At 35.0% G+C, this 26,290-nt stretch overlaps 1 protein-coding gene across 2 annotated transcripts in view; it reads right to left on the reverse strand.

Moving 5' to 3' along the window:
- Nucleotides 1-10,750: 10,750 nt before the first annotated feature.
- FAM174A (family with sequence similarity 174 member A) overlaps nt 10,751-26,290 on the reverse strand; it is a 43,108-nt gene continuing 27,568 nt past the window's right edge. The window contains exons 2-3 of one of the 2 annotated variants that reach the window (XM_072736687.1): nt 24,762-24,896; nt 10,751-11,346 (exon numbers count right to left, since the gene is read on the reverse strand). In XM_072736687.1, coding sequence (XP_072592788.1) covers nt 11,343-11,346; nt 24,762-24,896 — 139 coding nt within the window. In that variant the 3' untranslated portion in view covers nt 10,751-11,342. Of the gene's footprint in view, nt 11,347-24,757; nt 24,897-26,290 lie in introns of those variants that run through there. The other variant, XM_072736688.1, reaches the window with a different exon arrangement.

Genomic DNA, 26,290 nt, shown 5'->3' on the forward strand with positions numbered 1-26,290 from the left:
AGAAGTATGTTTTTCTGGGGCAGCTATCCGTTTGTCATCTAGTTCCTAGTGTCCTAGATATTAGGTGATGTTTCCCTTTGAACAGTTTTTCTCTGGCTCTTCTGGGGATTTATAAACTGTTACTCATTAAATGGTTTAAAATGCATTGTTCTTGCACATAAGTGCTGCAATTGGTTCAGTAATTGTTACTAGAAATAGGTTGCTATAAGTAACAGGAACTAAAATGTGGGACTGACTTGATAGAGATGAAAATTCAGGTTTTAGATGCTTGACACTAGAAAACTGGTCACACTTTATACACATTGGGAAGTATTTGGTTAAATAGTCATCTGAACTCTGAAAGCAAACTATACAGTGACTAAGTCTGTATCGTTGGAAAGAGTGAGACTGATCAGAATGTTGGCTAGTACTGGCTATCTACCTTTAGGAAAATTCTACAAGAGCTAGATGAACCCAGGTGAAAGGCAGACGGACACGGCTTGGAAGCAGAGAGAGGAGGAAATACCACTTTGATAAGACCAGCACTCTCTCCTTAGAGTTTGGCATCTGTATTGCCAGAGCATCTTGTACTTTGAAGCCTTGGAAGGCTAAAAAATAAAAACATGGTTCACATCCTAAATTGAAGCCATTGCAAGACAGCAAAGCAGCAAACTTAGTAAGAGATAAAACTAGTAGATAAACAGGTAAATGCAGCTGGTATGAAAGCAAAAAAACAACAAAAAAAAAAAACAAAAAAGAAATAAAGGATTTAGCCTTCCCCAAAATATAAGATTTTAAATTACAACAAGGCAATAACCATTAAGTTAAAGCAGGGAGAGAAGGTAATGGCCAGTTAATAAAGACAATATCCAAGGTTAAAAACCTTGACCAGATAGCATCTTTAGCTATAGTTACACCTGCAGGATAGAGATGAGACATATGTAAATCTATTAATGTCATGACAGAACTATGGTGACCAAACATCTAGTCTGGACTGTCAAATCCTGCAAGTCATCGCTCTACTAAAAAGGTATGAAATTATTCCTACAATCCCCCAATACAAAACCACATGCGATTATTTTTTAAGACTGTACAAGAGCCTGAAGATTCAGATTTGTGTGGCATCTCAGAGGGCAGAGTCAGAGACCACAAAAATGGGATGAGAGAGTAAAAGATTGGCTGGCTTGAGCTTATTCCACCACTAGTTCAGGAAGCCCTTGCTACATCTGATCAACAGGATTTTAGAACTGCTACAACTGTTAATTCTCTGCATTTTCTTAATCCTCTATTAACAAAAAAGAAAAAGCCCACAATTCCTAGTTTCTGTAACTGTTCCTCTACCAAACTAGGAAACAATTCTGGCCAATGAGAAAAGTATGCTAAGGATTTCTGGAAAATTTTATTTTCCTGATGTGGTACACGATTTTCCAAGATGACCACTGTAAGCTCCTTCTGTTGCTTCACATGCATGTTCGCTCACAGATCAAGAGGCAGAGGTTTAGTTCCTCTTTTTGTCAATCTGAGATGGCTGTAGTGACTGACTTGACAGAGAGAATGCAGAAGTGATATTCGGAATTTCAGAAACTAGGTCACAGGAAACCTTTTAGTAACAAAAAGTTTAGTGATAGCATGCTATAGTAATGCAGAAAATACAGATACATCAGGCTAAGGAAATTTCCAGGCAGAATGCTGAATGTGCCAATTGGTTTCTGTTAGATGCAGAGGATAAGATCTAGATAAAGAAAGAATGAGCTAGAAAAAGGCAATATTCAGTGTTTTATAGAAGAATTTAGAGGACAAGCAAAAGAGTTAGGACCTATTTGGCTCAAAAATAGAAGTGTTTATCATCTCCAGTCTTTGAAGCCTGCAAAAAGTTTCTCAAAATAAGAAACGGCATCAGAGCAAAACGCGAACTCAGAATATTTCCGGTAAAACGTTAACAGGAGGGTAAAGTTCACTTCAGTGGTGCATTTGCAGCTCCCTTTCCTGACACCTCGGAAACATTTATGACAGGCCTTCACCAGACAAAAGGCCTTCTTTGAATATAATTGAATGGCTTAAAGATTTTTTTAACCAGAAAATAGAGCTCCTAAGAATCTTAAAGTCATGATCGCACACCATCAAGACTCAGCCCACCACAGAGAGGAGTCTTTCTGGGAAAAAAAAAAAAAAAAAAGTGGGATTTTTTTTTTTCCCCTACTGGACTGAACCCTAATAAAACTGGACTAAAAGTGATAGAGGTAAATTCAAAACAAAAAACAGCTCCTGCGGGGGGGAGGCTCCAACCTTCTAAAGGCAGAAAGCAGGCTGAGAGCTCCTCGGCAGCAAACACAGGCCAATTCTAAAGGAAAAGAAGGGAAGTTTTAGAGTGCAGCACCAAAAACCTAGAGGGCCGACCAACTGGCACAGAGCCTCACTCCTCAGGGAGCAGGACTTGGCTCCACACAAGGAAGTGTGCTCAGGCTGACTTCAGACTTCCTGTGGGTGAGCAAGTATTATCTGTTTCCTGTGAGACCTCATCTCTTTTTTAAAATACGTTTTTTGTTTTGTTTGCAAATTTCATATATGTGTATCACCAGTGTAATACTGGCTTTATTGAACAGATAATGAGCTTATTGGGCAGATAAATTGCCTCCTTTAAAGTTCAAAATGTTTCATTATAGAGAAATCATGCTTGAGAAACTGCATCTGAGAAAGTGGGACCCTTATCTCCCATTGAATCTGATTTAAATGATCAATCCTGGACTTCACACCAATACCATAAGGCCATAACTTGGGGGATATTAACCTACTCTGCATATAGAAGGGACATGAATATCGGTAGCCAAAGAGCAGATTAAGCTAAATAGTCTCCCAAACTGGCCACCATCAACTCCCTGTCTTCATACCCATGCTGCTTCTCACATGACAAACTAGGCTCAAATTTCCATTCCTTGTTCTGAGTACACCTTATTTTCTTGACTAACTAATTGTGCCTAGAAGCAATACTCTCAAACATCAAAGACCAGACCATGAAAAGCCTTACTGCCTTGATTTTTAACACTTACTCTTGAGACACATTCTCAGAACGTAGCTGCCGTGCTATGAAGACAGTCACATCTAGGCATTTCAGCCAGCCTCAACTCAGCCACATGAGTGTGTCACCTTGGAAATTTAGCTCAGTTAAGTCTAATGTGCCTCCAGACCCAAACACAATTTGACTGCAAACATGAGAGATCCCAAGTAAGAACAGCTAATTGAGCCTAGTCATTACACAGAACCGTGTGTGATGATACTAAATTATTTTAAGCTACTAAGTTTTGAGAAGGTAATGATGTGAATAAAAGAAAACAAGAATCACCTATTATCAGGACCAACAATTTTTCTTCTGGTCCTTTCTTCTTTCCTTTTGCAATCAAAGGCATGAATCCTACAGTACAGCTGTAAAAATCATCTTGAAACCCTGAAGGAAATACCAAGACATTTTTAGAGACCTTGACCCTGAATTCCTTGGGCTATAAAAGAAGCACTAGCAACCACAAACTTCCTGACTTCAAGATAATAGAAAAAAAAAAAAAAAAAGAAAGAAAGAAAAAAGAAAAAAAGAATCTCCTACTTGGGTTTTTGGTCACATGTAGCCATGTAAATAAGTTGATACTCCAGGAATGAACAAATACACAAAACAATGTCGTAAGCTGTACTTTGCTAAACAAGGAAGCTGATGGTTCAGCTTCAAGTTTTATGGGCAGAGTCAGTCATACAATTGCAAAATTGCCAAGAGTACATAAAGCAAATAAATATAAAACTAGCTGCTCAATGAGAACCCAAACATTTCTGATAATGAATTGAAGGAAATATCTCTCATATCCTTGTTAAAAAAAAAAAAGATATGATGTGATGTCATATATGACTTACTCATTGTTAACAAGTTAAATATAGCCTTATCCTTCCGAGCTAAATATTTTATAACATCTCTCTTCAACAAAGGCATAATGCCAGTTAGTCCAAAGAGATTCTACAAAATGAAGAACAATGAACTGCAGTTTTACAGCTACTGGCAATCTGAATAAATCCAATAATAAAATTCAAAAATTGAGGTATTGGTGGCCAATGATTTCTACTACCAATCTTCATAAAAACTTTTTGCTAGTAAGCTTTTGATCGATCTGATAAAATCTTCCACTGTAATGCTCCAGACTCAAATTAGCATTCTCTTACGGAAACTGAAGAGCCTAATTAGGATATGTGCCTGGGTGGAAAACTATAATTCAGTGTACACACTGGCTGAGATAGTAGCCAGTAACGGAGTAAGGATTTTCTCACAGAATGTTTCTGTTCATTTTACAACAAAAATGGAAAACTGTGATGCTAATAACCTAGCCCATATAGTATGTGCCCCATAATTTCTTTTTTATACTCTGTAAATTTAACTTGGAAAAAAATTAAATTGTACTGCCAAATGCTCTCTTTGATTGTATGTATATGTGAACATGGTGTTGTTTGAATATGGGAGCTGAGAGAGATGCTAAGGAAGATTCTGTGACTTCTGGCTTGCATACTTGAATGACTGTTGATATCCTTTAGTGAGAAAAGGGAAAGAAGAAAGCCTAGTCTGTGTGAGGACCATCATGAATTTGAGGATCTTATGGGCCATCCACATGGGGGATGGGAAGTATACATAAGAGTTGAAATATATGGGACTTGAATGTCAGAGAAATTTAAGAAAATACACATTTGTGAACAACCTGTTGACTAAAATGGCCTTAACATTTCATCCCCCTTAGCTTGACTAACATGATAGATTTCTTCCCAACTCAGGATTGCTTACTTATCTTTTTGACTATTTATTTTAGAAAACATAATCGTAAATTCTTTCTGCCTCTTTGAGATGCAATTTTTTTTTTTTTTTTTTTTTTTAAACAACAGCAACAACAAAACCAAAACCATCTGATGGCTTCACAATCCAGAATGTCTTTCTTAGGGACCTGGGAGCCATCTGTTGGAAGTGTAAGTAAACATCAGGGGAGATAGTACTCCTATCTCCAAGTTTTTGTGGGAAAGTAGAAGCCTAACTTTGGTGGGGCCAAGCTGTAAAACTCTCATCATAAAAATGTGAGAAGTTTCTTTTCCCTTTGGATAAAGCCAATTAGCGAACATATATGGCCTTTAACTTCTCCAACACCTTCCAGTACTTTAGGGCTTAAGAGCCTGTCTGATCTTCGTTTCAGTGAAATTTAGATTTTATTTTGGCCTCTATTCTGTCCACTATTTTAAGAGCCTTAAATAAAGTTTTCCTGTCCCTGTGTGGTTTTTGATTTGACACTGTCTATACAATAACTGAAGTCATGAGTAGATAGGCCTAAGGACAGATCAAAGTGTGAAGAGGACAGGATCTGGGAGAGACCTAAAGGTAAAGACAAAATGAGAAAGAGAGGAGGAAAAGCAAATGATCAAATAAAGAAAGAAGATAACAGAATAGTGAAGAAGTGATTCCTTTTCATAGATTTTTTTTAGAATATTTTGGTAAAGGATGCCTTAGATACCATTGAGACTTACCCTTCAGTTAATAAAAATCAGTAGGTGATTGTACATGAACAGGATTATTTGGCTTTCATGTTAAATTAATTTTACTGAATTATATTGGAGTGTGATGCTCATAGTATATATTAAAAGACATTTTAAAAGATGTACATGATATATTTTGTGAGTTTACTGTAAAGATGTTGAGGAAAGAGTTCATCACTGTATCCCAGAGGGCCTTCATTACATTACTACTTGAGAACCCAGGAAAAATTTCCCTCTCATACCTGTACCAGCAATAACTGAATAGCTTTGCTGGTCTCTTCAGTAACATTTATGGCATGCATATAGCAAATGTAGGGAATTTCATAGCATAAAATAAAATCACATTATGACTTTATTTTCCTACTTGTTCTTTCTTTTCCTGCGCCTCAATTTCCTCACCTCCACAAACTGATTGTATCTTTTTGCTGTATGTACATTTATAAACAATCTTATCCTTTCTTTGGAAACAAAGTGAGACTTACATTAGTAAAAACAAATTTCCTCAACTCATATTCAATAGGCCATTCTGCTTCTTTCTAGCTATTGGGCCTGAAACAGATTCTCCAATCTTTCTGAGCCTCAGTATCCTTATCTGCAAAGTGAGGATAATAATCTCTCTCTCTCAAAGCGTTAGTGTGAGGATTGAATGAATGAACAAATCCAACGCATTTAACACTCTAGTGTTCAGTTAGTCTGAACTATTCTTTATATGTGGAGAGTAGGAGACTGCGAAAAAAGAAATATTGAAAATACTAAGAGGAAAATGATGAAACCAGAAATCAGTACAGGTCTGTTAGACTCTGAAGCTCTGCTCTCAATCATAATGCAGTTAATCTTTAGAAAAGGATCTCAATCTGACTTTACAAAATAATTGCTTATGTAGCTTTCTAATTGTACAGATGCTTAAGCCACTACCTATGCCAGTATAACATGAATTTTTGAGTGTGGAATCAGCATATGTGTATTTAAATATGCCCCTCCCACCCACCCTCCAACCATTCTCCCTGCCAAAGGCCAGGAACTATCACACTTCGTGTAGAAAAGAAATCATGCTCTTCAACACTTCTATGAAAAGGCCCATTGGTCCTACTAAAAGTTTTGGCTTTCAGATCCCCAGATATAATTGTTTTTTAAAGCATGTACAACGTAAAGAAGTTAAAAGTAAGAAAAACTGTGAGCAGATACCCCGAGTAGGTGATTTTGATGGGAATAATGTTGAGTACCTTGACAGACAACTAAATCAGAAGCAATAAGCAATGGACCCCTATGGGCATAAGAAATAAGTTTGATTAACCTACTCCTATCTGTCAAAGTCTACTTTATCACAGAAAATCAAAGAGAAGAAAAAAGACCCCAAACAATGGAATATTGTGAAATAAAATTCATTTATCTATATCCTGAAAACAACATACTGAAATTCATTAAAAGGATAAGCCAAAGAATTGAGATGATTACTTTTGGAGCCTACCTTGCCATATTTCAAGAAAGAAATAATCATCAGCAGAAATGATATAGAATTTGTCTTTTCTGAAAGACCATACCCATTGATTTTGCCTAATATTTTAGGATTTGTTAAACCCATAGCTTTGGGTATGGTGTATTGCATATTGGGCAAATCAACAGCAACTACTCAAAGGTCACATACCTTTTGATCGGAAGCAAGTTAATGTGCAGGCTTTCTGACTCTGCCTCACTTCCCTGGTACTAGTACCTAAAATTTAGATGATTTACCCAGAAGAAGCTAATAGCGCATGCAAAACTTCCCGAGTAAAATAAGAATTTTAGAAAAGGAGATTAGACAATGAATACATGATGAGTAACAACAGATTCAGTGGAAAAAAATACATAAAATAAGGGGAGAAAAGTTAAAGTCTGAAGTTTACTACTCTTCTGGTTTTGGAGATAAAAACAAACAAACAAACATAGCCCAAGCTGCACTCTATTTCAAGAACTTTCTTCAGGCAAGGGGATGAGTAGAGTCAAAGGATGAAATGAATTCCTAATCCGTCTTAAGTAATGACAATAGGTGGGGACCCAAGTTGTTCCAAAAAGGACGAAGGCAGGTTAACAGAAATAACTATCAGAGACATTTGCCTCACTTTGGTTCAAAAGCCTATTTGACAAAAATGGACTGAGTAATTTTGCCTTATCCCTGGATGATATGGCATGAGTACTAAAGGAACCTGTATAATAAGAATAAAGAGAAATCCAAATAAAAACACACAAACTTAGAAACATACGCAAAAACAAAGTCAGACACCTGCCCATACATCCTACACTGTGGCTCTATTTTAGAATCTTATGATAGAGGGATCCCTGGGTGGCGCAGCGGTTTGGCGCCTGCCTTTGGCCCAGGGCGCGATCCTGGAGACCCGGGATCGAATCCCACGTCGGGCTCCCGGGGCATGGAGCCTGCTTCTGTCTCTGCCTCTCTCTCTCTCTCTGTGTGACTATCATAAATAAGAAAAAAAGAATTTAAAAAAAAAAAAAAATCTTATGATAGAATGAACACATAGCATTCAGGGTTTCTCAAGCAGCTAGTCATGAACGTTATGAGGAAGACCCACTCCTCGACCTCTAATTTCTTCCCTTCTATCTTTATTTCTTGCTTTGTAACATACTATTGCCAGGGGGCAGAGGGGGCAGATAAAATATATTGGAGTTTGTAGATTTAAAATGCTCAACTTCTGATATAGGGACTAATAGTGCAAATAAGAGAAAATATCAATAATTTTGATATTGAGTAATTTTTGCTTGATTCTAACAGGTCGCTGAAGCTGTTTATGGAAGTCATTTTTGACTTGGGTAGCCTTGGTGGGGTAGCCAGGGGAATATTCAGGGAAGTATTCTAAATGTAAAAATGAATAAAATTAAAACTAAAGTAGTTAAAAAAAAAAAAAAGAAAAGAGAAAAGCATAAGTGATACAAGGTAATAGATTATACCTTCAGTAAGGCAACTAAAGTCAGTAATCGCCTAGAAGCTGACTGGGTGCAGTTTGAGTCCAAGACCAGGGGCTTCTTTTCACTGGACTGAAGTGGTTATCTACCTAATAATTACAAGAAATTAGGCAGAAAGAAGCTACTTAATTTTCTAGCCTCATGTAGTAGTTGGTCAGTTCAAGTGTACAACATCTATAAATTACTCCAAACTTATCCTTTCTCTAATTTACTCTAATTCTAAGCTACAAACACAATTATATTACACTCTATTGATCTCTAATTCCTAGGTTAGGTTCTTATCAACAAAATAGCCACAAAGTATAAAATGGGAAAGAAGAATAGTAACAGGTTTTCACAACATCTAAGTTTCCCCAGCTGTTTTATAATGTACAGCTTTGAGATGAAAATACTAACAATTTTATCAGCATGCTTGTTACATATCTAATGAAGCTAAACTTTGGCATACTATCTGGCATTTTAATCAGAGTGATGATTATGATGATTATTTATCAGTAGATGTGCAGTTCAGGAATGACTATATAATGTAATGAGGGGATCCCTGGGTGGCTCAGCAGTTTAGTGCCTGCCTTCAGCCCAGGGTGTGATCCTGGAGTCCTGGGATCGAGTCCCACATCAGGCTCCCTGATGGAGCCTGCTTCTCCCTCTGCCTGTGACTCTGCCTCTGCCTCTCTCTCTCTCTCTCTCTGTGTCTCTCATGAATAAGTAAATAAAATCTTAAAAAAAATAAAAATAAAAAAATAAATGTAATGAAATAAGAGCATTTTTAACAAACATGCCAGAATTTCCATATTTAGTTAAGGATATCTCTTTAAAATAGTCACCTAGAGAAATTGTGTATTTCTAATAAAGTTATTGCTGCTACTCAAGGCATTTTGGTAACATCTTTAAACCTAACTTGGAAAAAAAAAAAAAACTAACTTGGAGATCATTTATTAAAATTATCATTACTTTATCTTAAACAGAATTCTTATTCTAGGGTGGATTTGATTCTTACCTCCATTTAGTTTCAGTGTAAAAGTTGGTTTATAAATAACAGCAGTCAGTAAATTAATTACCATTATTTCTAAGATACAACTCTATATGATTTTCAAATATCACAAAATGGTAGGTATGGGGCTAAACTTAAATCCAAAAAAGTGTTCTAATAATATTTCAAAATGAGAAAACTTTATACAAGAAATCTGGAGTCTTAGTTTTCCTTGGAAAATAATATCACGACTTAGTAGCACTGGGCAAGTGTTCCTCAGAGTAACTATTTGTGGGAGCAAAACAGAAGTTGACTCTTTTAGAAGAGGAATTTATTTATTCATTCATTCATTCATTCATTCATTCATTCATTCATTCATTCATTCATTTATTGTAGGAAATGTATTTTAACTTTAAGTCCCTGCTTATACAACAATGACATCAGGGGAACCTGACTCATTGTGGTTAAGACAGTTAGCATACTTGGTAAAACTAAGTTGGCATTTTGGGTGGCCAAATACTTCAACTTACCTCATTGCTAGCAGATTACCTATCCTTGCCTTGTTGGACTCTGGAGTAGCCTTAGAGTTTGTTTTGGCCAATAAAATGTAGATGGAAATAAAATATATCACTTTAGGGCAGAAGCTTATGAACTAGCATGCAGTTCACACGTCTGGACATCTAGCTATGAGGCAATATCCCAAGCAGAAGTTTTTCCATCAGCCTTGACCCTGAAGAAAAGACAACGAAGAGCAGAATCACAGTCCATAACAAATGGGTAGCATGAGTGAGAAATAAATCTTTGTTATAACCCACTGTGATTTGGGGACCATCTGTTACTACTATCTGACTTAGACTATCCTGACAGACACCACATATTTACATTTCCTCCCTGGTCCCTATGAGCAACGAAACTTGTGACCCATGCTTTTCCCGTAAATTCCCTCCTAATTTTAGAATGCGAAAAATTGAAGCTCAACAGAGTTACGTAATTTGTTCAGAGCTATTAAGTCTCTGCCAAAGTCTACACACTTACTTTCTTACTCTCCTGCATCTTAATATATGACTGGAATGTTTTGCCATTACTTCTCTCACGATGCTGTAAATAAATAAGATGCCTTTGAAATGTATTGTTTTCTAAATTATCTAATCAAAGTAGCTATCTTAATTTAAAAAATTGCTAAATATGAATGGTTACATTTTTTTGAAAGATTTTTCTAGAAATCATATAAAATACTTATGTTATATAATTCTATATTTGGGTTTATTTTGTAAATATTCTTTCTGTACCACTTTAAAATAATTTTTAAATCATATTTATTTTTTTGCATACAACTCATTTATTAATATTTAAAAAAAATCAAATGCAAAGTAAACTCGGCTTCTTTTTCCCACAAAAATGGGGAATACAATCTCTGTAAAGAAATCTTAAATTATTTTCACACACCAGTTTGTTGCTGGGATTTATAGTTTTAGCAAAAAAAAATTAATGGGGGGGAAAAAGCAACTAATGGGCAATCACCAAAAATAAAAAATAAAAAAATAAAACCCCCAAACAAAATAACATTAACTGATTAATATATAAAACCTTTTACAATATGGTAAGCAATAGTAACTGATCAGAAAACACCTTGCTTAAAGTAATTTTCATACAGATTTCTATTATAGTGCAGTTCCCTCCCAACAACTCTGAGCCCATTAAGAGCACTTCTATACATACAAAGACATAACAAAACGATACAGTATTTATTGCAACAAATTAAAGTTTGTCATAATATATGTAACTTAAATACCCCCCTCCCCCAGTGATAAAGTGGCTTCTTATTCCTTAAACATAGAAATTCTGCTCTTCACTGTAGAAAGATGAAGTCCTCTCATTAAAAGGCACATTCTTATCTGCAAGAAAAAAACAAAAAACAAAAAACAAAACTTTAAATGCTCATCCTGGAACAATTCAAAAACATTTCAAAATATTCCCAAAGTTATTTGTTTCTATACTTTCTATAAATACAATTCTTTACTTCTAAACCCTCAGAAATGAGGATATAACTGAAGCTACAGGCCTAAGTATACTCTGAAACAAAAAAATGTGTTTGTTTTATTTACTTGAAAAAGAGAGTGTGTGTATGGAAGCACCAGTAGGAGGGGCAGGGGGAGAGGGAGAAAGAATCCCAAGCAGACTCTGCATGAAGTCTCAACCCAGGGCTTGATCTCATGACCCCAGAGATTATGATCTGAGCTGAAATCAAGAGTCAGATGCCAAACCTACTGAGCCACCCAGATGCCACTCAAAAAATGTTTTTAATATTTATAATTCAGTTACAAAGTGTATCCATACAGAACTTTTCCATAAGGTTGCCTATTTTCTTATTTTACTGACTAGTTTTGGTAGTATGAGTTTACATTTTTATCACATACATCTTTTTTAGGCCTTAACTCTAATTCTACACCAGGATGTACTATTAATCTAAATCCATTGCTTTCAAGAAATTTCTGCAGGTAAGACCATTACAACCAAAAAGTATTTGGAGTAAAAGAACAGCCAAGGGTGTGCAGATCTTACTAACTTAATAAGTCTTTCTTTACAATCACCATCAACATTTAAAAATTCATTGGAAATATGAATGACTAATACTCTCTTCCAATTTATTATTTTATCTGAATCTTCAGTAAACAATCTAAAGCTAATGAACTTTTAATATATTTTAAACTGAGGATAAATTTAAGCTTTTTAACAAAGATACTGAAGGCTATTAAAAAACAATGTAACCTAGTCCTCATTTTTACACAACTCTTATCCTTTGCATGCCTGAAACTCTTGATCATTTTGATAATGAATTTGTGGACTATGAAAAAAATCAGATGAATAAATTTTGCAGTTCCATTTAGCAGAGTAAAAACATAAGATGACAAGTACCTAATTCCCAACTGTAGCATTTAAATAGCCTTTTGAACTCAGGCTACTTATCAGAATCTAAGCAACATTTAATGATGACACTGTAAGATGTTTTGGGATCAAGAAGTACCTAGTACACGAAGAATCTCTTATTGTACAGTTTCAGAAATGCATTTTAAGATTCATAATCAATCCCAAAACATAGGTGAACATGCATATCTATTATTTTGCATATTATCTAAATCTTATTGAACCTCTTTTTATTTTCCAGACTGTACAGCCTGTTTTCTCATTGCATTCCTTGAATTGGGATTGCCTCAGAATTCCATTCCAGATGTTTCATCCTGTCTAGCACTTACAATGTGCTATGTAGAACCACTATTCTCTAGTTTCTCTGGCACGACTACACTAAAGACCAAATAATAATGAAGATGTTTTTTGCTACATGCCCCATAGGAAATATTTTTGACCTATTAAGAATCAAACCCGTCATCTTCTAGCCTTAAACCTGGCCTTCCTCTCACCCTCTTAACACATACAATGGTAACACAACCTATCTAGTCACCATTCCACCAGTGGGGGCACCAAGGTCCTCTGACTACTCATGCCCTACATCCTATTGAGTATTACTGCCTTATCAAATGTTTTCATTTCCTTCATCTCCTAAACTAGCTTTTGCTTCTGTTTTTTATACTTCTCAACTGAATAACTGAAATAGCTTCAAAAAATTAGACCTTAGTTTCTTTCCAACTCATTTTTTTTTAATAAGGTCACCAAGATCCTTTTCCTAGAACATGTATCTCATAGTATCACTCCACACCAAAGCAGTTAATGATTTATGACCACTTTCACAAATAGTAAAATCAAAATCCTTAATATATATTTAGTTATAAATATTTAACATGGCCTTCTTGATTAGGCCCCAAATCTGACTGATTTTCCATGATCCTAGGATATATCCTATGTTAAAGGGGCTCACAACATGCCAAATGCACACACTGTCATACACGGCATCCCTTGACACATGCTTTCAGTTGAAAAGCAACTTTCTTTTTTCATAAGGCTCTTATTAGAATAACTTACTAGTTTCGAAAATAGCTGCAACTTAAATTTATCACCTCCTCAGTGAACTCTCCTATTTTCCACCCCAAACGCAGTTTCTCAGAGTTCTCACAGCAATTTAAAAATGTGAAGCCTTAGTATGTATGGCATCAGGAAAATAACCAAGAGTTTCCAGTATCTGGTGAGGCAAAGTTGTACAAGGCAGACTGAAGATTCAAGCTTAGACACAGAATGAGGAATACATACTATAATCTGTGTGGACTTGTTAACAACAGGTTCTTTTGGCAGAAAGTGGCAGGACTAGAGGCTCAAGCCCTAAAACCAAGCAGAACAGTAAGCCTACCTTCTCGCAGGGATGACTAGATTTCAGTTTCTAAAACACATTTTTCATATTTTAACATCTCTGACCCTGAGATGCATCTTCCAGCTGATGGAAGGCATCTTAGAAATGTGATCAGACAGGTGGTGGTTACTACGTAGTTGCCACTGCCTATATGTGCACAAAGCTGATCAGGTTCTTTGTTCTTTGTCACTTCAATAGAATTACATTCATTGTTGGTATTATAGAGAATGAGCTTAATGTCTAGAATGCCTTTAAAAAGATAATATCATGAATTATTACTGAAGCAAAAGTTACTGTATGTGTATAACAAATGAAAATAGTAAACTATAGTTTATTACTGGGGAAGCAAATGTTCACTACCGAAATAATGGTGAGAATTCCATATTTTTGCCAAGAAACAACCGTGACTTTAAAAATGGGAAGATGTCCCAATATCCCAAGTAGACGAACCTTTGCTAATTTCTGTTCTGAAAAACTATTACAAACCAAGAAATACACCCGAAGGCAAGGGCAATTGCCGAATTCTTTAGAAGGGAGGAAGAATGCAAAAGTATTAAGAAGCTGGTGTGCACAATTCCACTATTACACAAAAATATCATATTAGTTCATAATTAAATTGACTTCTTTCTTAGTGTTACAGCTTAATATTAATAGTGTCTAGATTAAATGAATAATGGTAAAAATCTCCATAAAACTTATGTCACCTTAGCATGAAGGGAGGTATAGAGAATCTTCAATTAATATCGTTTAAATTTTGAATGGACAATTTTTAAGCTGTAAATAACTACTGAAATTAACAAATTTAAGTTAGAATTTAAGATCTAAAAAACCCTAAGAACATTATATCCTTGCTAAACCACATTCTATGGCAGTGACATGTAGAACAAGTACAGACAAATTTATTTCAAATATAGTCTCATGTGAAGACAGGTATCAGTAACCACAATACCTACCTAATGCCTTGATTTATTTAAAATAGGGTATGCAACCTATTGGTTTGTGTGTGCTACTAAATTTAATACATACATTTTTTTTTTTTCTAAAATGACATTCATTTAATCACCAAACATACACTGAACTATCATCTGCCAGGAAAATTGCTTGATACTGGGAAGATGGTGATGACAAAAAAAGAAAAAAAAAAAAAGAAGAATTAACATATTTCTCTTATTACAGACCCACAAATACAGCATGGAAATTACTTAGAGGACAAAAAACAACCTTGGCCTAGAAAGTAAGCCTGAATTCTATTGCCATCTTGGTCCATTATTTACTGGATAAGTTATTCTTTGTAAGAATGGGATAAAACAGTTTCCAAGTGATTAAGGATGTCTTTTTATGGAACTCTTCTGGATGAAAACAGAATCCATTACAAAGCCCAAGAGCTGGAATAACATTTAGAGATGCAGTCCAGTCACACTACTTGTCAGGTGACTTGGTAAGGAAATAGAAACAAGATTCAGGAGACTGAAGTAAGGATATTCAGTTATCAATGACAGAAGCTCAAGAAGCACTTGAGTCTACATAATCACCTCCTGGTGCTCCTAATTTTGCCACAGCACTTCTCAGTCATGAGGATTTAGTCACTGAAGTCTAAAGATTAGATGCAATGTCAAATGTTCTATTGTTCTACCATTTACAGCTGTATTAAAAAAAAAAAAAGCTAATCTGTTTATGATGTTAAATTCCTATTACTGCTCTGCAAAACTGCTACTCATGAACAATAATTCCCTAGAACTCATACCTTTATTCAGTGACCGCCAAAGGGAAATATTTCTCTTACCAGTTGCCAAATTTAACCTTTAGAAAACATTCTGAATAGTCAGGGTGACATATTATAAGTGATCTATTCAACACTTACTATCTCTTTTGGTTTGCTAATAAAAATATTGACTTTCTGTATGTTTTTGTTTTTGTTAGCGAAGAGGGGTAGAAGACTGTTAGAAAGAAGAGGATAGTTCTGAGAAATTTTGATTTCCTGATAAAGAGACTGATTTGAGGTGGGTTCTTGCTTCTTACCCTTTTGTTGCCTGAAACAGACGCGATGGCTAAAATAATAGCAGCCATAGAAGCTGGATAAGATAAGCATGAGGAAAGGATGGAGAAAACTGAATAAATGTACACATTATGATCAAACAGCTACTGAATTGATACCAGGAGTCAACTACTACAGACTTCTTATGACATGAGAAAAACTCCTGAATTCAGAAAAAAACTTCTGTAATTCTATGTTCTTTATTAAAATAGACAAAAGCAAAAATGGAAATAAAGCAGCCAATCTCAGAGAAATAGAGAGTACAAAAGTGGTTTCCGGGGATTGAGAGGAGAGTGAAATGGGAGTTGCTACTCAATGGTTATAAAGTTTGAGTTATGCAAGATGAGTAAGTTCTAGAAATTTGTTCTACAGCATTGTTAAGTATTCTTAACCCAATAAAGAAAAATCATCATGCTTTTCTATGAGATAAAGAGAATGTTAATAAATTTTATGGAAACCTCACTTAGAGTACTTTTCAAACTTTAAGAATGTCCTGTCTTTTCATATTATATAATGAAACAATGATTAAAAGAAAAGACACTATTTTCAAGGACAACCTAAAAGCTAACTGAAAATCTTAAACTATCTCAACAGTTACAAATCTACATCAGGTGCAGAAACAAAACAAAATAAAACTGTCCTAATGGAGTCCAGAGTATTGTTACTCTTTATTCACTTAAATATATTTGCAAATATTAGATTCCTGGAGTTTTGTTTTGTTTTTTTTTTTTCTCTCTCTCTATCAAGTTCTTTTAAAGATACAGTATCTGTGGCTTCTAAAGAATGACTACTAACTGAGAACACTGGGAAAGGTTAATAGCTTGTGTTTTAATTTTTCATAAACTTGAGGTCTTTCTCCCTGTATTGCCTTTAACACCATTCATGCATATCAGCTTCATGGTAGTTATGCATATTCATCTATCTCACCTTAGAGAGACTGCAATTCAAATAATCAGAGGAGAATTTAAATCCTGAACAAAAGCTGTAAACATTTCATTAAATGGATCACCTGCTATATAAATAGAAATGTGTCATTTAACTGTTGTATAAGTTTTCATTTAATAGTATTAATTTAAACCAAATCAGTCAAATACTTTTGCTCTAGGTCTGTTCTAACACAAGAGCTACTAGCCACATCTGGCAATTTATAGTAAATTTTAATAAAATTAAAATTTCAGTTCCTCAATCACACTAGTCACATTTCATATCCTCAAGAGCCACATGTGGCTAATGGCTATCAAATTATACAGGACAATTCTAGACCATGCAATGATATGAGAAAATAGCATTACCAAATAAAATCTGATGTAACATAACATTTGTTAAAATACTATACAAATGATTCATGTTTTAACCAATAAGCACACTGTGATGTCGAATTATTAATGGGATAAGGCAAATTTTCTTCTAAGGCTCAGTGTCCACAGGAAAGTAAAACATACCGAAAGAAGAACATGAGGGTTCTCTTATTACCTTTTATTACTTATTAATCTTATTTAAGTAATGGCAAAGACAGCATAGAACCCATTAAGTGCAGAAAGTACAGATGATCCTACTAGTCATACCACTAAAGATCCTAAAATACCAATTTTTATCTAACATAAATATTAGTAATTGACACATCCCTCTATTCTATTTACTTTGAATTATCTTAGTGTTTATTCTGATAATATGTTTTCCATTGAAAGTAGTGTTTTAGAAATCGGAACTATTTTCAAACTGGTAACTGAATAAGATCTTCTTAATGAGTGTTTCTGGTTAAATACTTATATCAAATCTGCTTTCTAATTCTGATATGCTAATGTTAATAACCAGAAAATATTTTGTGGTCAATAACATTGAGCGCAAATGTACTGAAGCCATACAATATTAAATTTATTGAAGCAGAACAGAAGTAGCTAAAAAGCAAATTTAGGGTTTTAAAAATTACATACTTGACAAAAACTACTGAAATAGCCTTGAAGTGATGTAAGTGCCAGCTTTTAGAAGCTGCTACCAAGAATGGTAAAAAGGTCTTGTAGTGTATGTATGTCATCATAAAATACTAATAATTTTAATGTTCAGTAGAAATCAAACACAAGGTAAGAAAGTACTGTTTTCATTTGTTGTTTGTGTAGTAAAGCAGTGTTTTAAACTTTTTTGGGGGACTGTTTATGAGTATTTGTTTCCAATATTTTTATTTGAGAAAAATGAAGGTAATTTTTAGTCAGTATAAGCTACCTAATTCCTCAACAGTTTTTCTATCCAAGTGGGCTGACACATCTTACAATTATAGAATTGACATTTGCGTTTTAGTTTTCTAATATCTTTGTGTAAAATGTTTCAAGTAACTAAACATAAAAATATTACTTCTAATAAACCAAATTAGAGTATCAATAGTAAATTCAAAAGAAATTAGATTAACCAAGTTGCTCAAATTATTTTTTTTCACATTCCTACAATTTCCCAATTTGTATTAACTTCAACAGTTAAAAGTACTAGGTATAGTGGTAATGGTAGTTAACATCTCAATATCCATTCAAATAAAAATGATAATTCTGAGCTAATCACAGTACTTCCACTTTTCCTCCTGGGGTTTAGTTTAGAAATGGCCACACAACCAATAATATAGAAAGCAAAAACAAAACAAAACAAAACAACAGATCTGTTTAGAGTTTTGGGGGAAACTTTCCTCGTTCCTGAGGAAGAGAGAGAAGAAAGCAAGTCCCTAAATTCCACTGAAAGTTACCACTCTAGGTATGATTATAGGAAATGCTGGGATGCACCTAAAAATGAGGCCAACACATGAAGATGTGCAGATCCAAGAGATCCAAGAGACTGGAAAGAAAAGGAGCCAGAGCCATGATGCACTGTATTTGGAGTCAGCCCTATGTGTGACATACTATTATAGGAAGTAATAAATTTCCTTGAGGAAAGTTAGATTAAACCACATTTTGGCAGTTTCATATGGTTTCATCTAATACAAAGAAACAGTGAAAATAATTACCCCAAATTCTAACTACCAACAGCAATCATTAAAATTCTGATATATTAAAAACCACAATAAAAACTCCTCTCAGAAAGAGCTGGCTACAAAAGGATAGTTTTATGCCGTGATAAAATTATAAGCAAGGAAAATTCATTTGTCTCTCTGGAAATAACTTGCTTCCTGTTATTCTGTGGATAGGATCTGGAAAATAAAGAGGAACTAATTTTAGAAAGCACTTAAACAATGAAGGCAGCATCAGTAAGGCTGATCCCACAAGAATTACCAGCAGTTATACTGTAGACTAAGAGGATTCTGCATTGCAGTTGGCAAGGTAGGCACATCATAATATTTACATTCTTCATTTTTAGGGTCCTCATTTGCAAAATAAAAAGTAAAAGCAAGTGTTGATATAGAAGACAGAATGAAGAGAACTAACAATTATTCTCTTTATAAAGGTATAAATCAAATATGTATTTTAAAAATGGGATTAAGTTACAGTAGGAAAAGAAGCCTATATTAAACTCTCTGAGCCTCGGATTTCTTATCTTTAAAATAAGACCAAAAGAAACTATTTTACAAGACTGTCTTGATGGTTCCATAATATATGTAAAGAGCTTAGTACAGTGTCTGTATATCCTGCACCCAAGTAGATACCTAACAAGTGACTATTATAATTGCTCCTATTGTAGTTGTTACTGCTCTGCCCAGGGTGCCCCATTGGACTCAGTGATAAGACCCCTGATCTGACCCCTGTAAAGACATCTCTACCAATATTATCATCCATTCCCTTGGCTTCTTCTATCATTTATATGGTAGGACCACTGGGAAGTCTTAGGTGGAAGTCCTCTTTCAGGCCCTAAAAGTACCTCACAATATAATCTCCATCTAAGTATTGACTTCCCCCCATTACTAACGGGAGAAACAAACAGCGTTAACCCTGATAATGTTACTTAAGTCAGTCACAATAAGATCTATATATATATCTTTCCCACAAGATAAATTTGAATTGTTTACTAAATTGATAGCATAATATGTTTAATTTTTAATATTAACATTAGAAGATCAGATGAGAGTCTTACCCAGTGAATCAGCTTCAAATGAAGTAGCAGAGTTTGAACAGTACATCACATCGCAGACAATAATCTCTAAGCTACAGAAGGTAATAGGAATATAAACACACCTCTACAAAACTTGTCAGCCACAGAAAACTATTGTTTCTTACTACAAAACTGTAGTAGAAAAGCAATGTGTCTACTTTCCCCTAAGTGAGAGACAGAAAAGGGGGTCTGTAACCACACAGAGTATGAAAAAAAATCAAAGCAGAGGCCTAGAATCAGTGCAGATGTTATTTAATTGATGTTTAATATTGTTTGAAAAATAAAAATGGAGAACACAGAAAAACTGTTTGCTCTTCGCTTCTTGGTATAGTGAAATATCCATCTCAGTGATCATTTTAAAAGAGGCAAAAGTAGGTCTGCTTTAGAGAAGACCATTACCCTGATTTTGGCAAGGTCAAAAACCAGTAAAGGAGAATCTCAAGTCTAGCTAAGACATCTTTGTTGTGTATTTCTAGCCTATGTACATCTACTAGATTGTTAACTAAAACGAGGATGGGCATTTTGTCCAATTTTGTTCACTACCATATTCCCATAGCTTAGTAGAGTAACTGGGGACAAATAATAGGCAGTTTATCACTGCTTTTAATAGAAAAAAATGAATTCATGTAATTTGCTATGTCCATGGGGATATTTCATAGTCCCTTCTAATTTTCATGGTTAAAATTCATTTCATACCCTTTGAACTTTAATTCCAGTTCTAGAAATTTACCCTGAAAATGCATCTGCAACAACACAAAAATACATATGTACAATGTTATTAACTGTAGTATAATTTATAATTGCAAAGTAATTGTGATACTTCTTTGTGTGTATTCTTCAAAAAATGTGTGTAGTTTTTATTTTTGGAAGCATGTTAGTATTTTTCATATTAAAAATGACAATGAAAATGGGAAGGGGGGAATCTAAATTTGAACACAAGTTCAAATGACTTCAATTATATTTCAAGCGATTATGATAAACACACTGAAGAGGGGAGGAGGAAAAAACTATGACAAATCACATTTCTAACTATATACTCTCAGTCTTGGGCAAGATGGGGTTGTGAAGAGAAAAGTAACAAATCCTAAACCTTCTTAGGAGCTTTGTTTATTTTAGGGCCATAGGCAAAGTGATTCTGAAACTGTCAGCTTTATTATTGTCAGTCCTATAGGACTGAGTTAATGAGTAAGTGCTGATGTTGGGATCCAGAACATTGTTGGAAGTCATTCTCATGATGGAATAAAGAGAATGCAATTATGGAAAAGGAAGAAAGCAAGAAAGAACACGGTGGCAATAGACCAGCATGGTATAGAATGGGAGGTATGAAGTAATACTGTGTAAAGTATAGATACACACGTGAATATGTATGTAAACGGGCATGTGTGAATGTACGTGCGTGCATGCACACATATTTCATAGATTTGTCTGCTAAACAGGCCAAGAAGCAAGGACACACCTTAGTAACAAAGAGCTCACTTGATGCCCACTCAAAGATAGGAAGGCTCTTTAGAGAAATGGCTGATTCCATTAATAGGGCAGGGTAGGTACAAAATGAGCCTAGCATATCTTGTTAGGCCAGAATGTAAGGAAGTGCTTTAAAAAAAAATGGAAGTCACAGGGGCACAGAAGCCAGCCTGAAGAGGCTCTCCCTGGCAAGGATGGCAATGAATTATAAACCACTGAAAAGGGAGAAAAATGACTCCATACTGTCCAGTTAGATAAATGAAGTTAGAAGGAATGAGGGAGAGCTCTTGCCTACACTACAGTATCAAGGCTGATTGGTAAATATGAAGGAAATGTTGAAGTTGGAATACCATTATTTTGTGACTATCACAGTGAAGATTATTAGATCAGGCAAGAATCAAGACGAATGATAAACTTAGAGGGAAATTTTGGTAAGAAGCAGAATATCTTCATGATTTTAAAATGTCTTCCTAGTTGCAATGGGGGGAAAATAGTAACATATTAGAGAAATTGGGCAAAACCTTAAGCAGGTGCGTCAAAATTACTACTATAAATGAAGGAAAGGGCACTGTGTGTCTCTGGATAGGGTACCGTGAGTAAAACATATCATGATCTATATAGAGAGTATTTCAGGAAAGAATGAATACCTGAATCTAATTATAAGGAAACATCAGAACATTAGGTAAATATAAAATGAGGAGTATGCATTCTTCTCTATCTATATTATGAGATAGAAAAAGAACACACCAGAGAACAAATGGAGTAAAATGCCAATAAATCTAGATTTAAGAATAATAGGATATTCTTTGTACTATTTTTATTCTTGTAACTTTTCTGAAGCTCTGAAATTATTCCCAAACAAAAGGCAAATTTTTTCTAAAGTAATGCACAAATATGTGATCTTTGAGAAAAAAGTCAATAGTGGCTTTAGTGTATCCCAAGTGGCCAGATCAGTCCCAAGCATTAAACAGCACCTATATATATGTATATATAGCTGCTCCATCATTCATTTTTTGGATGAGTGAATGAATCTGGGAATGAACAGGTAAGCACTGTTTATTTGCTGTTCTCCTTACTTTAAACATATCTATACAAAAGTTTTTTCTAAGTCTTTTTTTCAAATATTTGGGGACATACTACTAAAAATCTGAAGATGATGCTATTATCAATTATCATTGACAATTATCATTACCCCTGAAACATGCTTTTCCATTATTATAATAATTTCTCTCTCCTTTACTCTCCAAACACATTTCCTAAATTTTGCTCATAATACCTTTAAAAGTCTCTTGAATAATTTACCCCTTTCTGTTTCTCTTGCTATCATTCTGATACCGGCCACCTCATGTACTTGTACTATCTAACTGGTCTTCCTGGTTGCCTTACTTCTTACCTTGCTTCTCTACAATCTATGTAATTTTCAAAACACAACTTTGATTATATTTTCCTCCATCTTAAATTTCCCAAGTGGCTTTTTTATAACCTGTAGAGTAACTTCTCACTGACTGCCATGGATCATGATCTGCCTTTTGAATCTTTGTTCTGTCTTATCCATCACTCTTACTTTTTCATTCAAAGCTCAAAGATTATTTATTCACTCCTTCATTTATTCTCATACATATTAATATAGCATCTATTTAGCTTCTTTTACTTCCTTGGATACTCTACATTCTCTTTTGCCTCTGGTGCTTTGTGCCTGCTGTTTTCTCTCCAATCCCTACCCCTGTAACCACTTTTAATTTTAGGCTAACTTCTACTCATTTTTTCAGGTCTCCATTAATGTTTCTTGTCCAGGAGGCTTTTCTGGACCATTAGTTTTTGGTTATTTGTTCTATGCTCTCACTACAAGTTCACATATCACCCTGTACTTAATCGGTTTATGTAAATCTGATTAATGTCTAGCTCCCTATTAGAATGCAAAATTCATGAAAAGTGGGGCAAAAGAGAGGGATAAATATTGGAGAAAGATCTGTGATGAGGCAGGCCATAAAATAAAAGATAACTAGAGGTAATTATATCTCATGGAAACCATTCCCTTCTTTATGTGCCTTCTATGCACCCTGGTCTGTCCTTCTCCATCCTTCGTCTCTTCTAAGCCATGTTCCCCATCACTACAAAAGGTATTATTTCACAACACAAATCTGATTATCTGAATATATACACTCCACACAGACAAGACCAATAGTTTCGTAATAACAGCAGGATAATACCAAATTCTTTAGCAGATTCTAAAACTCTACCTATTTCTCTCAAAACAAAAAAGCAAACAACAAAACAAAAACAAAAACAAAAACAACCTGTGGCACATCCCTATGTCCTGCCAGAGTTGGTCCTCCCAACTTTGCCTGTATAAAAATCCAAGATTGAGACACCTGGGTGGCTCAGTGGTTGAGGATCTGCCTTCATCTCAGGGCGTGATCCCGGGGTCCTGGGATGGAGTCTTGCATCGGGTTCCTTGCAGAAAGCCTGCTTCTCCCTCTGCCTATGTCTCTGCTTCTCGTTCTATGTCTCTCATGAATAAATAAATAAAATCTTTAAAAAAACCCCAAGATTTCTGTACTCATGATATTTGTACCTAATTGTGGACTCTAGCTTTCCTTTGGCCAAATAATCTCCCCTGTATTTCAACATGTCTTTCCCTACTGAATAGAATCTTTACTACCTCCTTTCATCATTCCATTTACTTGGGAACTAAGTTTATAACCATGTAATTTTGCTTATACAAATCTCTTAGAAAAGGTCTTAACACTCAGCAAGAACAGATCTATAAGAATAAATGTTGCAGCTACACTAGTAGACCATTAGTCCCACAATTTGGAGTGAAAGCATGATTTACAAATAGAAGAGCACAGACCAAAATCAAAATATCTTCAGAATGCAAAAAGAAAAATCAAGTTTACTAATATTTATCTTTCTGCCTCTCTCTCATACACACAAACACACACAGACTTACTACATATTACTTATCAGTATGTAGCAGTTAAAAGGACAAAGCTCTGGAAGGAGATATATAATACAGATTTCTTTTTTGGAATGGTATTATTTCTACCTATTTTAGCAAAGCCATGTGCATGCGAGCTATTGTAGGGTAGTATAAAGAACTTCATCAAGGCAGCCCGAGTGGCTCAGCAGTTTAGTGCTGCCCTCAGCCCAGGGCGTGATCCTGGAGACCCGGAATTGAGTCCCATGTTGGGCTCCCTGCTTGGAGCCTGCTTCTCCCTCTGCCTGGGTCTCTCTCTCTCTCTCTCTCTCTCTCTCTCTCATGAATAAATAAATAAAATCTTAAAAAAAAAAAAAAAAAAGAACCTCATCAAATATAACCAAATAAAATCAATTAGCATAAAAACCGCTAAATGAAATACTGTATTTTTTCTACTTTATTTTTTCAATTTACTTAACAAGGGCTTGCCTCCCTAATTTATGGAATGAAACTGCCCAACACTTACCTTCGAGGATGATTGGCATCAAACAAAGTGTTATCATCATCCTCATCATCTTGTTCTAAAGGTGTCAACTCCATGTTTTCTATGTTAGTGTCCAAAACTCCGTATCTCCTAGTCTTTCGGTTTCTTCTTCTCATCCTATTAAACAGAACATATTAATAAATGAAAGTTATTTGAATATGGCATAAACGACCCTTACTTTATATCTATTTGTAAACTAAAAATAAATTATCCCTTTGTTGCTGGCATTGGAAGCACTCAGTATCAGAATGGCTACATTTCAGAAATGTAAACAATTTACTACCTAGGATTATTTAAGAAACAAAAATCTATCCTACATGTTGCATACCATTTCTTCTGTCCAACCTACTCTCTTCTCTATGAGCTTATGATATAGACAGATAAACCTTCAGGTACCATAGGTTTACTGAAGCCTTCTATTTCGGCCTTTTCCCTACCTTCCCCATGCCTTCTTACCACTGTGCAGGATTAGGTACTTTCTGCCCCACTAAGAACCGTTATGTATATACATATTCAAATTCTACACTTAAGTAGCTGTACATCAGAATCACTCTGGGTATTTTTAAAAGCTTCATACTTAGTCCTTATCTCCACATAATTATGTCAAAATTTCCAAGGAGAAGGCACAAACCATCAAGATTTTGTTAAAGTTCTACAAGTTATTCCAGTGTGCTGAAAACCACTATCCTGGGTCAGGGGTTCTCAAAGTATGGTTTCCTGGATCACAGGAATCACAATCATCTAGGAATTTATTAGAAATGCAAATTCTCATGCCTTCTCAGACCTAGTAAACAAGAAACCTTGAACTTGGGGCCCAGAAACCAGTATTTTAACAAACACTTCTTGTCAGTATGATGCATGCTAAAGTCTCAGAACCACTGCTCTAGAGGACTGAAAATATTCTAGGGTGCTAAACATTTATCATATTTGAATACATATGAAAGTCTCTTTAACTAAGGGTTTGATTAAGATGCTCTTTAAACATTTATTCAGGGTCTGAATGATATCATATTCTAGTTCAGGGATCCAAATCTGACCCTACAATTAATGCCTAAGTCACCTCCAATACAATAACCTCAAATCCACACACAAGAAAACATTTTACACTAGTGATGGGGAATGAAGAACAAAATAGAAGATATTTCAGTAACAACCTAAAAGTTTACTTAAGTGTATAAGTTTCTGAGTCACTTTATTTAAAGTGACAAGTGTGAAAATAAATACCAAGGCTACAGGGCCAACTGTGAGGAACTATACAAGCTTCTGCAAACCCGACTGTGGGGATCCCCCGGGAGATAAACTGTCTTATACACACATACATATAATACACACATACATACAAATACATATTCAAGAAACATTTGAGTTTCATTAAGCATCGGGCATTATGCTAGCTTCTGAGTGTGAAGTGCCTGGTCTCAGTCGTGAAAATTTAGAAAATAATACTAAGCCTGGATAAATATCAAGAAAGTTTCCACTAGTCACTGCCTACAGATCTATCTATATGCCTA

This window comes from Vulpes vulpes, chromosome 14, assembly GCF_048418805.1.
Source record: "Vulpes vulpes isolate BD-2025 chromosome 14, VulVul3, whole genome shotgun sequence".
In the NCBI taxonomy this organism is placed as follows: domain Eukaryota; kingdom Metazoa; phylum Chordata; class Mammalia; order Carnivora; family Canidae; genus Vulpes; species Vulpes vulpes.